At 39.2% G+C, this 20,717-nt stretch overlaps 1 protein-coding gene across 5 annotated transcripts in view; it reads left to right on the top strand.

Annotated features, from left to right (window-relative positions):
• The window catches only part of TCF7 (transcription factor 7), a 411,229-nt gene that overhangs the window by 250,152 nt on the left and 140,360 nt on the right, over positions 1-20,717 (top strand). For 4 of the 5 annotated variants that reach the window (XM_089669958.1, XM_089669954.1, XM_089669956.1 and 1 more), the window contains exon 6: positions 15,225-15,311. The exons of the other annotated variant lie outside the window; for it this stretch is intronic. In XM_089669958.1, the coding sequence (XP_089526084.1) occupies positions 15,225-15,311 (87 nt within the window). The remainder of the gene's footprint in view (positions 1-15,224; positions 15,312-20,717) is intronic. 5 annotated transcript variants of the gene reach the window in all.

Raw genomic sequence — 20,717 nt, 5'->3', positions numbered from 1 at the left:
AGCCAAAGTGCCCACTCACCTCCTTACAATGACCACAAGGGCCAGCTTGCTTTTTAGGGTTAAGCCACACTTTCACAGGGATATCCTCATCACTACCAGATGGACCCTCCTGGAAATCCCCACAGATCCGCAATCCTCTTTTAGTACTCCAACTCAACTGGTCGTTCTCTCACAGAGGATCATAGCAGAAACAAACAGAGATCCTCCATAGTGTAAATCAGTAATTTAATATTCACATAACCAAAGAAAAATCCCACTCACATGTAAAACAGCACAATCCAGCTTTTACCCATATCATGGGTGTATGTGCATGGTTCTGGGTGATCCAAGATGGCCCCCACGCCGCAACTGATGTCACCGCGCACCGGAAGTCCTGTCACTGCGTACCGACGCATTGCGTCACGATAATCACGTGACTTCCTCAGGGTATACGCCCATAGTGACAGAAATGGCTTAAATAGGCTGCCTGGGCGTCACCATATGCAAAAGACAGCCCCCGGCGGCCATTTTCTCGAAGCCCAATGCTTGATATACACTACTCCCTTGGATACCTATTCAGATACATCCCACAGCAATAATATTATATCGTATGCTTACTACTATATGGAGAAATTGGTTATTGGTTTTGCATTTTTCACTGTGTGTATAGTTTATACACTTTTTTGTGATTTGGCACTTGTCACTAAGATTATCCCATTTTAAGGGATTCACCTTGTTGACACATATTGGTGTGTACCATCCCAATTTGGGATTTGGGTTTGTTGTTTTTCACGGGATTTACGGTCTGCATTTGTGACCCATCTTTAGAAATACACTTAATTGCACTTTAAATAGTTTTACACTTTATCTTGAGTTCCCTTTTTTGGGATCCATAGTTTGGTATTAATGTAATTATTTTTCATTCATTTATTGTGTATTTTATCATGTATATTTAACCACTAGCCTACAGGGCACTTATACCCCCTTCCTGCCCAGGCCAATTTCCAGCTTTCAGCGCTGTTGCACTTTGAATGACAATTGCATGGTCATGCAACACTGTACCCATATGAAATTTTTATCATTTTTTTGTGACAGATAGAGCTTCATTTTGGTGGTATTTAATCACCTCTGGGTTTTTTATTTTTTCTTAAACCAAAAACCACTGAAAATTTTGAAAAAAAAAATTTTTCTTAGTTTTTGTTATACAATTCTGCAAATAAGTGATTTTTCTCCTACACTGATGTGCGTTAATGAGGCTGCACTGATAGGCTGCACTGACAGACACTGATAGGAGGCACTGATGAGGAGGCACTGGTAGGTAGCACTGGTGGGCATTGACAGGCATCACTGATGGGCACTGAAAGGCAGCACTCATATATGGCACTGATAGGCGGCACTGACAGGTGGCACTGGCTGGCACTGATAGGTGGCACTGACTGGCACTGTTAGGCGGCACTGATAGGCAGCACTGACAGGCACTGATAGGCGGCACTGATGCACACTGATAGGCATCACTGACGGGCACTGATAGGTGGCACTGATTGGCAGCACTGATAGGTGGCACTGACTGGCACTAATGGGTGACACTGAAAGGCAGCTCAGATGGGCACTGATATGTGTCATTGATGTGGCACTGATGAGCACTGAAATGTGGCACTGATGGGCACTGGCAGGTGGCATGGATGACCACTGAGAGCTGGCACTGATGGACACTGACAGGTGGCGCTGCTGGGGCTACACAGATCATCAGGGCACACTGATCATCAGTGCCCTGATGATCAGTATACATGTCCCCTTTGAGGAATGCTGATTACTGGCTCTCCTCTCCGCACGAGCTGTCAGCGTGACAGCTAGTGGGGAGAGAAATGCCGATAACACTATTCAACAGGTAAAAAGTTTTGGGCATAAAATTAGCTAATCTTACATAATTTTGGGGTGCTGAAAACGAAAATGACCCTAAAAAATGTTGATTGGCTCTAGTTTCCATGATATATTCACCCATCTAATGACGTAAGCCATTCAAAATTATGATGCAACCTCAGCTGCATATTGCGCAATTGATACTGGTGACCAATAGAAAATTGCATGTATACTGAGATGATGCAATATTAGCCTTTAATTGCATCACTTCACTGCATAAAAGCTGCAGTATCTGTAGCTGATTGTAGTTCGACAGCGTCTTTACATTTCGTTTTATGCTTATATAGGCTACTCAGTAATGCCTCGAACTTGTGTGAATAAAGCAGATAATTTCTGCTATATCTGCGGTGAAATAACTTTTATCTCACAAAAAATGAGGATAACAGGAATGATTAAGAAAGCCTACAACTTGTATTTTGGCTGCAAGATAGGAGACCAGGACAAGAGCTGGGCACCACATATATGCTGCAATTCTTGTGGGACGGCACTGGAGCAATGGTTGAATGGAAAAAAGGCACCTATGCCTTTCGCTGTGCCAATGATTTGGAGAGAGCCAACAGATCATGTTAGTAATTGTTACTTTTGTATGGTGCCTCCAACGAAAGGGCTAAATAAGAAGAAAAAGTTATCTGTGCACTATTCAAATATTCCATCGGCAATACGTCCAGTTCCTCATGGAGAGGGGCTACCAATTCCTAAAGCACCAGAATCCTTCGTGGTTGAGTCAAGTGAGGAAGAACATGAAGCGTGTAGTCACGTGCAGTTGTAAGAGATAGCCCTTTCCTCGAATACAAGAGAAAAGCCAAGAGAAGCAAAACCGACACAAACTGAAGACAAAACTAGTGAGAATCCTAAGTATTAAAATGATTCAACTTAGCTTATGGCTATAATTTTTCTTGGTAATCCTATGCAATATATTATGCCATTTAGGCTTTGTTATGTAGTCAATATCACTTGCTTTATATTTGTGGAAAGACATCTATCTATATAATTATTCTGCATTATGTAGTCATTACGCCTATAGTAGAAAACTTTCCGTTTACAGAAAAACTAGAGCCAATTGACAAATTTCATTGTTATATTTGAACTCAGAATGTGAAATTCATTAAGAAATGGATCCTTTTGTTTCCAAAACTGGCAAAAAATAAAAATTTGTTGAACAGTGTAACAGGCATTTCCCTGTTTACATGTGATCAGCAGGTTTCAATGCAAATGCAAGAGCTGAATTTAGGTGGCAGGCAATGTACTGTTGCGCATATAATTGCTTTGGCCCACAATCAATTGATGCAAATCTGTGAAAAACAGCGGAGAGGCTAAACGCTAATGCTGGCAGCAAACGGGGCTGATCCTGCTAATACTGCATTTTTGGAAACACTATATTAACCCCTTCACGCCTAAGGGTAAAACAAATCTAAATACCTAATCACAATTTTGCAACAGTGACATGTGTTAGTAAAACCGTACATATCATCACAACTACTTTGTACATCCAGTTGAATTATACCGTGTTTTTTTTTACGACAAATTGGGCTTTCATTTGGTAGTAAATGGTAATGGATATCTTCTGATTTTTTTTTTTCATTATCAAAGGAAAGCTGGCCCAAAATAGTAAAAAAAAAATTTTTTTTATTTAGCTGTGTGTTTCTTGTTACTACCATAACCTACTACCAAAGAACAACCCAAAATAAATTATCCAGCTCTTGACGATCGCAGCGATACCATATATGTGTATGTTATTTGTTGTTTGTACCCGTAGTACAGCCCAGAAACAATAGTGCACATTTTTTTTGTCTTTTTTTTTTTTTTACCTAAAACACACTGACATTGACACTAACTGGCACTGATACCAATTTTTTTTAAATCCTGACCTTTGACCCTGACCCTTTGACTTTGACCCTTGCCTTGACCCAAAAAATAACCCACTGAAACCTTGATTGATCTTTATTTTTAATATTTATTTATTTTTTACAAACATTTTTTTTTCTCTCTATGCCAGGAGTTGGAGAGATACAATGTATCTCTCTTCTCCATTTCTAGAGAAAGAAAAAAAACAAGGGGCCAGGCTGCACAATGACTGATCACTGTGGTAGCCAATCAGAGGCTATCACAGCGATCATGTGACCTGGAAAAGGTGGTCCCAGTTGTTAAAACGGGATGCGGGGCTTTCAGTGACACTGTGGTCTTTGTGCTAGGAGCACGCAGTGCGACGCGCTCCCAGCACAAAGACGGGTACACAAATATGCAGGCCCATGGAAAAAAGCCCATTTCCGTGAGGCCGCATATTTGTGTGACGTCGGTGTCAAGGGGTTAAGGATACACTAGTATAGTTCTGTTCGTGATCAATATATTGGTCCATATAAACGCTATACTAGTAATAGGGGTGATCAGCGACCTATAGCATGAGTACCATAGTGTGCAGGCAATCTAATGCTAGCTGACCCTGGCTGGGAGAGGAGTTTACAGACTCTGACACTATCTGATGTTGCTAGTGGCAGTAATACAGTGATCAGTGAAAAATTGTATATACTGACACTACTAATGCCACTGGCAAAGAGTTAAGGACGATCAAAGGGTTAAATGCGCTAATCTAACGCGTGTAAAATGTAGTGCTTTTAATTAGTGCTGTGTTCTCTTTCTCTCCCTGAACCGGCATAGGGGGCAGTGGAGGGGCTTACGCACACCCGGAAATAGAATGCAATGTAAGGGTATGTCGCTTTGCCCAGAGCCACCGCTCTCCTGCCCATTTTGGGTGGGCAAGCAGTAAGTATTGGCTGCTGGGGATGTTAATTCCCAGCTGGGAGTCGGTGATCGTCAGCAAAGCCGACAGGGGAGAGACCTGTGTGTAAACAACACAGGTCTCTCTCCTGTCAATATGGACATGCTGCTTTGTATCTGTGCAGAGCACAGAGATACAAAGCAGCATGTCTTCCAAGTAAAACAGCACACACTGTAAAACACGCACAGCACATTGTTAACCCTTTGATCACCCCAGATGTTAACCCTTTCCTGCCCGGTGTCATTAGTACAGTGTCAGTGCTTTTTATTAGCACTGATCACTGTATTAGTGTCATTGGGATGTCAGTGGAAGTTAGTCAGTTCCCACCCAATGTCAGAATGCCCGCCGCAGTCTCGCTATAAGTCACCGATCGCAGCCATTACTAGTATTATAAAAATTCCAGTATTTATACCACCATTTGTAGACACTATAACTTTCACGTAAACCAATTATTATACACCTATTGGGATTTTTTTTAGCAAACACATACAGCAGAATACATTTTGTCCTAAATTCATAAAGAAATTAGATTTTTAAAAAACATAATAAAATGTTTCATAGCAAAAAGTCAAAAATATAGTTTTTTTTCAAGATTGTTGGTCTTTTTTTGTTGTTAATGCAAAAAATAAAAAATGCAGAGGTAATCCAATACCATGTAAAGAAAGTTCTATTTGTGGGAAAAAAAATTACATTTAATTTATGTACAGTGTTGCATGACTGCATAATTGCCAGTTAAAATAATGCAGTGCAATATCGCAAAAAATGGCCTTGTCACGAAGTCTCTGGAGGGCAAGTGGCTAAACATTATTTTTATTTATTTGTTTTTAATACTTTCATCAGAGTAGCACACTTGCGTTCGGCCGGTGCCAAGAGGTTAAAGTCAATTCACTAAAAAACACACATTTGATATTTATTGCTTGGTGTTTGCTGGTGGTATTTTAGAAATGTACAAATTAACAATTAGAGGAACTCTGCACTGGCCAGGAAGTATAAAGTATACAATGTATCAGTGTGAAAATGTTCTCCTCTGATAATTTTTGTGAATTAAAGCACATTAGTATGTTTTCATTTTTCAATGCCTTCTGCTGCAGTGTTTGCCTGCAAAACGAATTGTGAAAAACAATGCCAAAAATAACACAAAATTTAAGCGCTAAACATCGCAAAACATAAATATTTAACGCATTTGGTAAATAACACTTTTTTAGGGAATTGACTACTTTTGAGATCAATACTGCATGAGTTATTATTTTAATTAAAAAATGTATGCAGTATTTCTCTCCTACGGAGTAATAGTGCTTAGTGCTCTGCTATAGTCCCACCCAGATTCCTCAATTTGAAATAATATATAGGAAATATCAAAAAGTGAAATCACGGATAGACCTATCAATCACTTAAGGATTGTTTTTTTTGCCTATTTCGTATTAAGCGATTTAAAGGGATAGCGCACCACATGTTTGGTATTTACTTAGTATTTATCCCCTAGTGAATAGACCCCACACTACCCTCCTGACTGCTTTTCACATGCTTAATGGTGAATGTAATTTCCCTGTGAACGCTGTTTCCTAAGTTATCCCTTACTTTCACATCCTCTAATAGCTCTTGGTTATTTATGATTAGTAGGTCAAACAGAGCCCTGTTTCTAGTTGGAGCATCCACCAATGGACACAAGGCAAAATGTCCCTTAACATATTTAAGAAGTTCCAAGTCTTAGAGGAGTGAGCAGCTCCATCTGCCTAGTCAGTGTCTGGATAATGGAAGCCCCCATGATGATAACATTGCCCTGCCTTGCTGCCTTTTGTAGCTGTGAAAAAAGATTGGTCTCCTCTTCATCCTTCAGGGAAGTGGGCCTGTAGTATTCCCCCACTATTAATTTCTCTTTAGTCTCTTCCGTTTGAAGCTCCAGCAACATCCCCTGTGTTCACCAGCAAATCACAATCACTCTTGAAGTACACACACCCCTACCCCATCGTTTTTAATATTCAGATTACATAATATGTGCCAAATGTGAAACCAAAACACAAAGTAACAGTCCCAAACAAAAAAGGAGAGAACATATTTCCTTTCCCTGCGTCGTATGTGCTCCTTCTGTCATGGGTTTGACTGAAAAACTCAGCAGCTTAGAATCTGCTTTCTGAACAGTCTAAAGCTGGTCATACACTATTTTCAGTCAGACAGAGGCTTGAACGAAAAGACATATTCCTCTATTTACATAAACAAGGTGGATGGAGGAATCCCCCTGAGCCTGGACATTGTATTCTCACACCGACAGTATTCTACAGTCTAAACTGCAGCCTCTGATCAAGAAACGTTTTCCAACATGTCCCTTCAACAGAGGTTGATGAAACAATCGACTTCTGTTGAGCAGGGAATACCACACACTGATCAAAATTCAGCCAGTTCAGCAGAATTTTGATCAGTGTATGACCAACTGTCATTTACATAACTTGAGGCTTGTGCAGCAATGGGGCTACCAATGCCATTTTTAATTGGATTCATTTGGAAAAATATGTGAATCCTAGGTCAAAGTTGTCAGTCTTGTGTGAAAACATTTATAAATAGACCTCTTAGAGTACATTTTAAATGCAAGTAGTGTAAGGCAGACCACAGATGAGTAGAAAAATCCATCCATCAAACAAAAATCAAATTTGGCTGTTTTTTTTTCCCTTCATATGATTATGCCATGAATTCTTTCGGAATTCCCCCTGCGAAAACTATATTTTTTTTCTATGCAGATGTAATGGAATGTATTTGGAGATTTTATATATATATATATATATATATATATATATATATACACATACATATAGTGTAGGGGTTATATCACCCCCTGTAGGGGGTGATATAACCCTGTGGTTAAGACTAAGAAGACAAACAATCCTATTTTGTGGATAGTGAGGAGCACTCAAAGAAACTCCATTAAAACACAAGGAGAGCATACAAACGGCATCAAAATAGTGTCACAGATTGGATTTGAGTCCAGGACTCAGTACTGCAAACCAAGAGTGTTAAACTATTAAAGTCCAACTCTGGGAAATCTGAAAACTCTCCCTTGCATTAGGGCTGTGCCCACACTGCAAGGCCTAACAGCTCATACTGTATATTCTAGAGCAGTGGTCTCCAACTGTGGACTGAATGTGGGCTTTTGCTTGCCTTTATACAGACCTTTGGGGGACTATTCTTCATCCTGATATGGAGGCACTTTTCCTTCCACTGACACAACAGTGGGACATGATTAGTCTCAATCATACCAATGATGGAGCATTATTCTTCCCACTGACACCAATGATGAAGGACCATTACTTCCACATTTCCACTGACACCAACGATGAGGCATTATTCCTTCCAATAATACCAGTGATGGGCCACTATTCTTCGTACTGACCAGTTACTGTGAAATTCTTTTACTCCCACTTACGACCAAACCTGAGGTATTGTTTACTTCCAGTGATGGCTGGGGTATTTCCTACTCCCATTGGCCACAGTCTGGCCGTAAACAGGTCCTGCGTTTAGGAAGTTTGGAGACCCCTGTTTGAGAGGAGAGTAAAAGCATTTTACTTACCTAGTCTTTCCAGTGGTGCTCCCCCATGCTCTGGCAGTGGACTGTTCCTCAGTATTGTTGCATCCAGTGCAGGGCTATGCATTGACCTTGATGATGTCAGAACCTTAGACAGCTGCAGCATGAGGTTCAGGTAAGTAAATCTACTTTTCCAAGCCCCCTAAATCTAAATGGGGTAAATAACTCTTGCAGTTTGGGTGCAGCCCCACAGCAAGGGAGAGTTTTCCAATTTTCTTGAATTCAGCTAAAACACTACTAGCTTTGTCTGTATCTCGTGTGTGTACCTGCACAGGAAAAAGAGAGAGAGAGATAGGGGTACACTTAGTGCGTTACGTATTTCAAATAAATGCAAGGAGAAAAGTTTTACTGGGTATATGCATATTTACTCTTGCAACTTTTGCTATGTTATTGTCTACTAGCACACAGTACTACTGTTAAGACTGGGAGCCTGCAAAAAATAAACTGGCCTTTCATTCATGTCCATCCAAGTTTGCTTCCCAATTGCAGTAATTAGCATGTCAGAATCATTTAGTGTAAAGGTGTGAGGGCTTTAATTCTTTTGTATTCTAATCTTTTGTCCCATGGAGTAACAAATGTCACTGTTGGATTAACATTATGAATTCTCTCCTGCCCTTGGTGTTGGAATGTGGAACTTCAAAGGCTGCTGATGTATTGCAGTGCTTTGCTGTTTTGTTGGTGTGATTACTGCATATTTACTTTTAAGCAGTGTGGGACTGTTTACTGTATGGCAATTCGTAAATAGAGGGTCAGCTCTGAAATTTACTCTGGCAGTGATTGAATGGACATTGGCTGTGCTGTTCTCAAGTTCAAAATATGTGTAGTATGGTTTTCTGTGAGTGCAGAATTTAAGAAAACCTGTCTAGAGTGAAGGCTGTTTTTGCTTACCTTTCCTGAAAATGCTAGTTGCCTGGTTGTAATGCTGGCATTTTTGAATACAGATCACAGACCTGGAACAAATAGTCTGTACTATATTGAACAAAAACCAGCACATACAGTATGGCATGTTTGTAAGGGCATGTACAAAACAATTGTGGTTGCTAGCATGCACTGCATGCTCTTTTGCAAAAAAAAGGAACCGTAAGAACTATGTGATAGGAGTTTTTCTAATACAGTACTCGAAAGTCTGGTTCCCTGGGCACAGGAGGTTCTGCAGTGATGAATGTCATTTGTTTGGCCACATGAAGGGGTAAAATAGTGACCAGGTATATACAGTATGCTACATCAAAATCTACAATGAAGGATACAATGTACAGCGTGACATGGTGCAAAGTATACAGAAAGATTGGAGGAGCCCCAATATTTAGACAAGGGACTTTAAGGACAACAGATGAAATACTGAGGTAAAATACAAAAAGCTTTATTCTAATACAATAAAATAAAAATTAATAAATTCCATAAAAATCATCATAGTGGCTACATTATATGCAAATGAAGGAGATTGAACTGATGTAAAAAGAACCTCCTATTATTGTTCCACTGGACATTTATCCGTTGGAAACCCAACACGTTTGAGATAAATCACAGTAAGTACATTACAGTATCAAAATGTATGGGATATAATGCGTACAAAGACCGTAAGGTACATACCATCCTAATTGTACAAAAGCATAACAAATGTAGCCATGATACAAATTAAAAGCAGTCTGTCAATCCTCCAACACCCAGAGGTGCGCTGGTGATGGGACCCCCAGCGACCCAAGAGAGCACCACAAGTGGATGGCAACCATCACGCATGCGTGGCGATGGTCATCATAGCGACCTCTTGAGCCGGGGGTGCCACCCCACATGAATGGAATGACGTCATGCATCGCCAGCCCACCATGGTGTAAAGTATAGAACATACAGTTGCAAGAAAAAGTATGTGAACCCCTTGGGATTATGTGGAGTTTTGCATGAATTGGGCATAAAATGTGCTCTGAACGTCATCTAAGTCACAACAATAGAAGAACACAGTCTGCTGAACATTATACTACACAAACATTAGATGTTGCCATGGTTTAATTGCACATAACATGTAAACATTCACAGTGCAGGGAGGAAAAAGTATGTGAGGCCCTAGCTTAATGACTTCTCCCAGAGCTAATTGGAGCAAGGAGTGAGCCAACCTTGACTCCAATCAGTGTGATGATGTTGGATGTGTTGCTGACAGCTGTCCTGCCCTTTAAAAACACACACCTGTTTTGGGTTTACTGGTTTCAAGAAGCACTGTCTGATGTGAACCATGCCTCGCAGAAAAGAGCTCTCAGAAGACCTACGATTAAGAATTGTTGACTTGCATGAAGCTGGAAAGGGTTACAAAAGTATCTCCAAAAGCCTTGATGTTCATGTGTCCACGGTAAGACAGACTGTCTACAAATGGAGAAAGTTTAGCACTGTTGCTACTATCCCTAGGCGTGGTCGTCCTGTAAAAATGACTGCAAGAGCACAGCGCAGAATGCTGCATGATGTAAAGATGAATCCCAGAGTGTCAGCTAAAGACCTTCAGAAATCTCTGGCACATGCTAACATTTTTGTTGACACATCTACAATAAGGAAAACATTAAACAAGAATGGAGTACATGGGAGGACACCACGGAGGAAGCCATTGCTGTCCAAAAAGAATATTGCAGCACGTTTGAAGTTTGCAAAAGAGCACCTGGATGTTCCACAGCGCTACTGGCAAAATATACTGTGGACAGATGAAACCAAGATTGAGTTGTTTGGGAAGAACACACAACACTATGTGTGGAGAAAAAAAGGCACAGCACACCAACATCAAAACCTCATCCCCACTGTAAAACATGGCGGAGGGAGCATCATGGTTTGGGGCTGCTTTGCTGCCTCAGGGCCTGGACGGATTGTTGTCATTGATGGGAAAATGAATTCCAGAGTTTATCAAGACATTTTGCAGGAAAACGTACGACCATCTGTCCGCCAACTGAAGCTCCGCAGAGGATGGGTGATGCAACAGGACAATGACCCAAAGCATACAAGTAATTCAACAAAACAATGGCTGCAACAGCACAGAATACGCCTTCTGGAGTGGCCCAGTCAGAGTCCTGACCTCAACCCGATTGAAATGCTATGGCATGACCTTAAGAGAGCGATTCACACCAGACATCCCAAGAATATTGCTACACTGAAACAGTTTTGTGAAGAGGAGTGGTCCAAAATTACTCCAGATCGTTGTGCAGGTCTGATCTGCAACTACAGGAAACTTTTGGTTGAGGTTATTGCTGCCAAAGGAGGGTCAACCAGTTATTAAGTCCAAAGGTTCACATACTTTTTCCTCCCTGCACTGTGAATGTTTACATGTTATGTGCAATTAAACCATGGCAACATCTAATGTTTGTGTAGTATTATGTTCAGCAGACTGTGTTCTTCTATTGTGACTTAGATGACGTTCAGAGCACATTTTATGCCCAATTCATGCAAAACTCCACCTAATCCCAAGGAGTTCACATATTTTTTCTTGCAACTGTATAACATAGTATGCAGACTGGAGTGGTGTCAAGTACAGAATGTACAATACACTAAAAAGACTGGAATGCTGGGAAATGTAGAGCATACAGTAAACTGCATGGTGCAATGGAGGTTATAGATCATACAGACTGTTCAGATAGGAGCAGTAGTAAGTACAAATCAAAACGTATACAGTACATTGTCAGACTAAAGATTGAAGGTATAAAAAACATAGAGTGCAGGTGCAAATGGATAGGATTCAGAATACAGAATGTAAAGCACAGTATGCAAATAGGTATGCAGTATATAGAATGTACGGCACACTGTGCACTATGGATCTGTGGAAAGTACAGAACGTACAGCTCTGTATACAGAATGTGTAATACAATGCACATATTAGAGTGGTGAGAATAGAATATATTAAAGGTGAGGTAAGGTGAATGTGTGTGATGACTGAGCCCATACAAATCCTCTTATTCCAAGGAAAGAACGCACAACTAGATTTGCACAGGTAAGTAACTGGATGTAGTTCTAGAGAAAACCTAGACTGGTAAAGGGACCCTGTACCATTTCACGAGATTCCTCTCCATATAATGTGGTCCCTTTCTATTCTGTGCATTGCTGAAATGCTGGCCCAGATAATTGCACAAACCAACTTGTAGGAACCACAGGGGCCTTAGTGTAAATGCACATTTGGCAAAATTGTCAGCAAAGATGGTGGGCTCTTTGTAGAAAACCTAGAGACAGAGCTGGGAACACCCATACATTACCTGAAATATATGCCGATTTTTTTTTTTGTATATTGGCAAGTAATTCAATATTTGAGAACATTCTGCAAACACTGTGAACAGAATGGCTGTATTTCCAGTGATTTGGGATATATGGTATTTTTAGATTATTATAACTGGCAGAAGACTGAGGAGGAAAGGTCATAAGTTTTAAAATATATTATCATAGCGTAAATTATAATCAACGTGTAGAAATAACCTTGTGTCATTTGTTAGTTTTGGCTGTACTTCTGTGGATCACAGGAGTGCAGTTTGTTCGGCTAATGTCGGCTGATGTTACAGAGCCGGCCCAGGCTAGGGAAAGATCTCAATCATGTACCTGGACTGGCACCTGGTTCAGCCTCTCAGTGAACACATGCACCCAGCCATCCATATGATGTAAAAGGAAACCTGATTAATCAGACCAGACCACCTTCTTCCATTGCTCTCTGGCCCAGTTCTGATGCTCATGTGCCCATTGTAGGCACTTTTGACTGTGGGTATGGGTTAGAATGGGCATCTTGACTAGTCTATGGCTATGCAGCCCCATACACAACACACTGCGATGGCCATTTTTTTTGCTTTCCATACATCAACTTCATGGACAACATGTTTATTTGCTGCCTAATATGGCTTTCAGCTGCCATTGTAATGAGATAATCAATTTTATTCATTTGACCTGTCAGAGGTAATAAAGTTATGACTGATCGGTGTATACAGTGAATGGATTATAAAAATACCATATATTATATATGTAGTGATGGAAGTTGTTTAACCCCTTCATGCCGACCATAATATGCAAATATGTGGCCCCACTGGACTAGACTTTTGAGTTTTGAGTTGTTCTTTGGTGGTAGGTTATGGTAGTACAAGAAATATACAAAAATTTTTTTTTTTTTTAGTAACAAGGTATAATCCACCTGGATGCACAAAATAGTTGTGATGATATGTACGGTTTTACTAACACAATGTCAAAGTTGCAAAATTGTGCTTATGCATTTAGATTTGTTTTACCCTTAGGTGTGACAGGGTTAAAGCAGTGTTTTTCAACCTCTTTTAAGTCAAGGAACCTTTTAAAATTATGCACAATCTCAAGGCACCCCATTCTGAAATGTAAAAAAAACTAAACAAATAGTTTTGCATATCACAGCAGCATTCCCTAACATTAGAGGCGATTTATGCCTCCACCTCTTCAAACTCATACCGACTAGTATTCTAGGGTTTTTTTCTTCTTCCTCAGCATTTCTCATTGTTAACAGCGAGGGACAGCAGAGGGTCAAACAAGGATGCTGTGCCCACCCTCCTCCTTATCAACTGATTATCTGATTGACTGTTAGTGACTGTCCTGAACAGAGCCCGGGTTTGTAATACTGCACAGTAAAAAATTGTGGCTTTTTGTAACAAAAAGAAAGTCTTGATCCACTTGCTTGCTTATTGACAATTTTTTAGCAAATTGTAACAATTTTCAGACATTTTGCCAAGGCAACCCAGGGTGCCACATCACCTTGGTTGGAAAAATACTGGTTTGAAAGTTTATTAACTTCTGTTAGGTATTTATTTCTGTCCCTGTACCTGTGAAGTGAAATTCCTGTACCAAAAATTGGTAGTGTAGGAGCTAGAGAGACTTGAAGACGTGATGGCAATAAAACATTGTCATGAGGAATAATTTTGAAAGACGTTAAAGTGGTTGTAAAGGCTCAAGGTTTTTTACCTTCATGCATTCTATGCATGAAGGTAAATAACCTTCCCTGTGCAGCAATACTTACCTAAGCCCCCTCTTGATCCAGCGATGTGCACTGGAGTCTCAGCTGCTGTCAGTCACAGCCAGTGTGCCAATGAAAAGAGAGAGGGGATGGTGTCGAGCCACGGCTCCATGTGTGAAGGTGCCCCCATAGCAAGCTGCTTGCTGTGGTGGCACCCGACAGGAGGGCCAGGAGAGACTGCGGGGGACCCGAGAAGAGGAGGATCCAGGCTGCTCTGTGCAAATTCACTGCACATAGCAGGCAAGTATAGACATGTTTGTTATTTTTAGAAAAAAAAATGTAAGCCTTTAGTATCGCTTCAAGCTTAATCCCAACCCTACCACTTTCCGGGATTCCCTATTGGTAACAGTACCCATTACACTAAAAATGGGTGAATCAGCAGGTGAGAGGACATTGGTCTAGATTTTACTGTCACATAAAAATTTTTGATTTTTATGTTACTTCACCTACCTGTATTTCTGGATCTACTTATTGTTTAGACATGCTGTTTGAAAGCAAGACAATATCTGATTGCATTATTTCGTCATGCTTAGCTTGAATTATCCAGGTATCAGAAAGCTCCACCTCCAGCCATGGATTGCTGTAATGCAAGACAGCAGGCTATCACATGATTTTTCTCCCAAAGCCTTTAGTACATAAATCATGTCAAATTGCACATCATGATGATAGAATGTTCCTTTTAGTTCACATTTGGGTGTAAAGCCGTGGACATGGAAAACCTGTTTTGGTCAACACACATCCTAATCCATTCCCATGAGTAAGGTTGGTTGTTTGACAAAATGTGTTGGCTACTTGTTTCATCTCCAGTGTAAAGAAAAAAAATTGACATCTTACCACATTACAATGTGCTGATTAGTTTTGTTTACAAGGAAGTGCACTGTGATCCTTAAAAAAAACAAAAAAAAAAACGGTTTTCTTATACAGATTATATGATTAAGCGGTGCCAGGATTTTGGTAACCAGAAACACTACTGATTTCATGGGTTGTTTTTCTCCACTCAGGCAAAGTCAGCCTGTCTATCCTCTCTCCTCATGTGGATTTAGGCAGCCCTATTCCTCATCGTTCTCTACAGGTGCTTCATATTCGAGGTGAGTATCACACCGGTGAGATTGCATCTCTCTGTGTTTTATAGCTTTGCAGCTTCCATGGCTAAAGCTTTATATGTCATGCTCGTTGTTTCAAGTAGCACTGGACCATTTTGAGCACGACTTCACATAATTTCTTATGTCCTGAAGTGCATTTCCAGCCTTGCTAAAATGTGTTTTGACTTTTGCAGACAATTGCTTTGCGTTTTAAAGTGGCGCAGTGTGCAGCAGACCGCTTTACAGCAATTTGTGCATCGCTTGTGTTGTGTGTTTCTAGAAGCTGACATTGCTTCTAGACATTGTTTGGTGTACAAGGTAAAACCTTCAAGACACTATATCAAATGTAGATTTTGTTTATGAAACAGAATCTCGTATTGATAACTAATAGCTGGACTACTTGCTTTAGTCCTCATGGCGCCTGTAAACCATAATGGTAGTGCAAGTGGTTTATGGAATCGCCCTCTCTTGTGTCCTAAGGGAAGTAGCTAGGTGGCAGCAAATTAGTGCAGCATTGTCCAACTTAAAAAGACCAATGGACCACATTTGATCCAAAGTCAGTTGGAGTGCCACATATAAATCACCATCTCTGCTGTTCCCTGTCTAGCCAGTAGTAAGGCTCAATGCACTGTTTAATTGGGCAACTATGTGACAAATGAGGTTAAATGTTGATAAATGTAAGGTTATGCACTTGGGGGCTAAGAATATGCATGCATCATACATACTAGGGGGAGTACAACTGGGGGAATCAATGGTGGAGAAGGATCTGGGAGTTCTGGAAAATCACAAGCTTAATAATGGCATGCAATGCCAAACTGTGGTTTCTAAAGCGAGCAAAATCCTCTCTTGTATTAAGAGGTATAGACTCCAGAGAGAGATATCATTTTACCCTTGTACAGATCATTAGTAAGACCTCATCTGAAATATGCAGTTCAGTTTTGGGCACCAATTCACAAAAAGAACATTGAGGAACTGGAGAAAGTACAGAGCAGGGCAACCAAACTGGTAAGAGGCATGGAGGAGCTCAGTTATGAGGAAAGATTAGAGAAACTGAATTTATTCTTTCTGGGGAAAAGGAGATTAAGGGGGGGTATGATCAATGTGTATAAATACATTAGTGGTTCATATAGTGAACTGGGTGTAGAGTTATTCACCTTGAGGTCATCACAGAGGACAAGGGGGCACTCTTTACGTCTGGAGGAAAATAAATTTAATCTCCAAATACGGAAAGGGTTGTTCATAGTAAGAGCTGTCAAAACATGGAATAGACTCCCTGAAGAGTTGGTTCTGGCCAGCTCAGTGGATTGTTTTAAAAAAAGGCCTAGATTCTTTCTTGGATACACAGAGTATAACTGGTTACTAATATTTATAGGTAAAGTTGATCCAGGGAATAACCGATTGCCTCTCGGGGGATCAGGAAGGAATTTTTTCCCCTGCAGTAGCAAATTGGATCATGCTTTTCTGGGTTTTTTAAATGAATAATCACTCTGCAAATTCTACCCTAAAAATAGTGAAACTTCCACTACAATCACCCCTGAAGAAAAGTAACACTTTCACCCTTGAAAGCAATAGTAATAAAAACCTTTTCCTTCACTTATACTCAAAAAGCCGAATACAAAATAAATAATAAATAAATAAAATAAATAACTTGATGAACAAAAAATTCCAAAACAATATCCAGAGATTAATTAAAAATAACTCAAAATAATTGAATATCTAAAAATAATGTCGAAAGTAATATCCAAAAATAAAATAAATAATAATCCACCAAAAGTATCTCAATCCAGTGTGTTCAATTTTCAATTGTCCATTCTGAACCTCATGATACCTCAAAAAAATAATAAACTATAATAGTGTATTACCTTCTAAATATCATATAAATGTATATAGCTTAAACAGATAAGTATATACTAAATCAGTGCAAAATAAATATATGTGTGCACAAAAATATACTCAGATTCAACTGTGGGTGACACTTGAATCATGCAAAAATCATTCTGTGTACACTCCAACAACAAGTGAAAATAGTGTACACTCAACACAACCACAACACAAAAAAAAAAAATAAATATATATATATATAAATATAAAATTTGTAAAATAAATCAAATAAAGTGAGACAAATCAATTAATACAGTGAGCAGTCCGCGACCACCTCTAAATAGTGAGATTAAATGCAATTACCCTCAAGGAGTAATATCAAGCTTAACAGGATGTCCTTGGTGTATACAGCAGTCACTTCCAGGCTTTCATTCACTTTAGATATAGTAGTAGTAACCTTCAATCCTCCATATTCCTCATAAAGTATAAAGGAGACTCATGTAGTATATATTTAAAAGTATAAAGACATTTTAATATTGCATCTTACATTAAGGGTTGATAATATTCAGCACAGTGCTAACAGACCAGCCTCAGCAGCTTCCTTAGTTCAAGACCACATTTTTCCAGATTCCAAAATGGCCACGCCAACACTTCTGGTTTAGCGTGATACGTCAGACGTCACGTCACGGACGCGTTTCGTCACTTCCAGCCTTCTGAAGGGATCCGGAAGTGACAAAACGCATCAGGAGACGTGACGGCTGACATATCGTTTGACGTATCATGCTAAACCGGAAGTGTCGGCGCGGCCATTTTGGAATCTGGAAAACTGTGGTTTTGATCTAAGGAAGCTGCTGAGGCATTATGCTGAATATTATCTACCCGCAATGTAAGATGCTATATTAAAATGTCTTTATACTTTTAAATATATACTACATGTGTCTCCTTTCTACTTTATGGGGAATATGGAGGATTGAAGGTTACTACTTTTTATTTTATACATTTTCTATTTATATATATATATATATATATATATATATATATATATATATATATATATATATATATATAATTTTTTTTTATTGTGTTATTTTGAGTGTACACTATTTTCACTTGTTGTTGGAGTGTACACAGAATGATTTTTGCATGATTCATGTGTCACCCACAGTTGAATCTGAGTATATTTTTGTGCACACATATATTTATTTTGCACTGATTTAGTATATACTTATCTGTTTAAGGTATATACATTTATATGATATTTAGAAGGTAATACACTATTATAGTTTATTATTTTTTCAAGGTATCACAAGGTTCGGAATGGAGAATTGAAAATTGAACACATTGGATTGAGATACTTTTGGTGGATTATTATTTATTTTATTTTTGGATATTACTTTGGACATTATTTTTGGATATTCGATTATTTTAAATTAATCTTTGGATATTGTTTTGGAATTTTTTGTTCATTTATTTATTATTTATTTTATTTATTTATTATTTATTTTGTATTCTTGTATATGGGTTTTTGAGTATAAGTGAAGGAAAAAGGTTTTTCTGGGTTTTTGCCTTCCTCTGGATCAACTGTGGGTGTAGGATTATAAAAATTTTTTTTTTTTTCTATGGTTAAACTGGATGGACTTTTGTCTTTTTTCAGCCAGACTAACTGTGTAAATATGTAAGGCTGGCAAGAGTTCTGGGACAGGGTCCTGTTACCGGTGAGTATGCCCATGTGCACCCCCCACCCATTTGGTACAAAGCATATTTTTTTAAATATGGTGCTATAAAATCAAATGAGCACAAATGTAAAATGTTCACATACATTAGCAAAAGTGGAAACAGTCAAGTTAAAATGTAATATGGCTAAGTAAGAGCTAAAAAGGGACTAAAATGGTGTTTTAGGAAAATATATTTTTTTCTTCACACATACAGTAATAGTAATTTAGACAGTAGTTTTTGAGCTCAATAACATCTGTTCTCTCCTTAATCCTGATGTGGAGCTGTACTCTCTCCCTGTTTGATCTGCAGGACTTAAGCTATCCATTTGACAGCTCAGTCCTTCCCAGTGCAAGGACACAGCTGGCCAGTGCTCCCTATCGGGCCACAAAGGACAGTCCCACGGGCCACCTGTTGGACAGCCCTAGATTAGTGTAACCAGAGCAGCAACTCCCTGCTGCTGTGACTCCTTTTATTCCCTGCAAATACTACAGTTCCACTAACATGTCACACTCCAGACATATATCCATTTTGTCTGCAATTATGTAGCACCCTACAAAAATTGATAATTTTTATATCCTGATATACCTTGATGAATTATTATACTCTTCCACAAGTGTTTTTGTCTCTCTTTTTTTTTTTATACTAATGGTTTCTTGCATGCAGCTTGTAATTATTTCATATTTGAACAGCTCTAAATTTTAGTCACAAAGGGCTGCCTGCAACATGATCTGTGTATAGGGGAGTGTGGTCACAGGGTTCTCTTCCCATTCAAAGATTGTGTCATAGGCAGTGTAATGAAGGATAAAAGCTTTGTTAGTGGTGAGGACAGGAGGGGGCATGTGCCTGTTGGATAATTTTTAGTGCAGCCCGGAGACCCAAAGCTGTTAACCCTCACAGCACCGGAAGTTCAGCAGCCGGAAGAGGACAGAACAGCCATACAGTGGAGATTTCTACAGAAGTCTTTGCAGCTTGAGGCATACTTCAGTACAGCTAAGTAATGTTGTAAGGCTGAAGAGAAAAAAGTTTACCAAAATTTCTTATTTAAGATTTGAGGCTGTTTTTAGTGTTTGTCAGTAAATTAGGTGTTCTGGGTAATTCAAGTGTGTATATGAACTGCTTTTGCTCTAATGCACGGGTATGTGTGCATTGCTGTATGCTTGCTTTCATGTTAAATGGAACCAGCATGTTGACAGCCTATTCAAAATAAATGTGCTGCCTAATGCAGCATGCCTTCATGTATAAAATCTTGTGTGTATACATAAGCACAAGGGTAAATGAGCGTTTAAGGTCCTTGGAAACTGAACTTAAAGCTCAGAAGACTCAGTCTAAAAGTTTATAAACAAAAATTCATTGTAACCCTTCCAAGGAGTGGGCATCCGGTCAAATTATAGAGATCTTTTGTTTTTCTATTTGAGCCCTGCCCTAGAATGATGCTTTTATTCGTCTTGGTGGCTATTGTCACTGAACGAAAAAGTGATGATAAATCCAGTGTTTTATAGATGTCACTGGAATGAGAGGTGAGGGGAATTCTTACAATTGGGCCCTCTTTTTTGGTAGCAACCATGTGAAAGGGTTTTTCCCCTAACTTCAAAGAAGGGCACAAAAAAACGCTGATGGGGGTTCTAGCCTTTCTTTATTCTATGTAAAACTTTGAAGCTTTGAAAACTTTTACAGCCAAATTGGGATAACATATTATTCTAGTTACATTTCCTCTGATATGTAGAAAGGGTTGGGAAGTTTAATGTTTACTATAATTACCTTGTATTGTACTGGCAGCTGTAAACTATTATTATACATTATTTATATAGCGCCAAAAGGTTTACTCTTTTGAACTTACAATCTAGATTTCTTTATTCTACATCATGGGAAACAGAG

Source organism: Staurois parvus, unplaced genomic scaffold (genome assembly GCF_062004578.1).
Source record: "Staurois parvus isolate SC_StPar_1 unplaced genomic scaffold, SC_StPar_1.0 ptg000085l, whole genome shotgun sequence".
Lineage (NCBI taxonomy): Eukaryota > Metazoa > Chordata > Amphibia > Anura > Ranidae > Staurois > Staurois parvus.
Note: the sequence above shows the minus strand (reverse complement) of the source record. Positions and strands in the feature narration are given on the sequence as shown.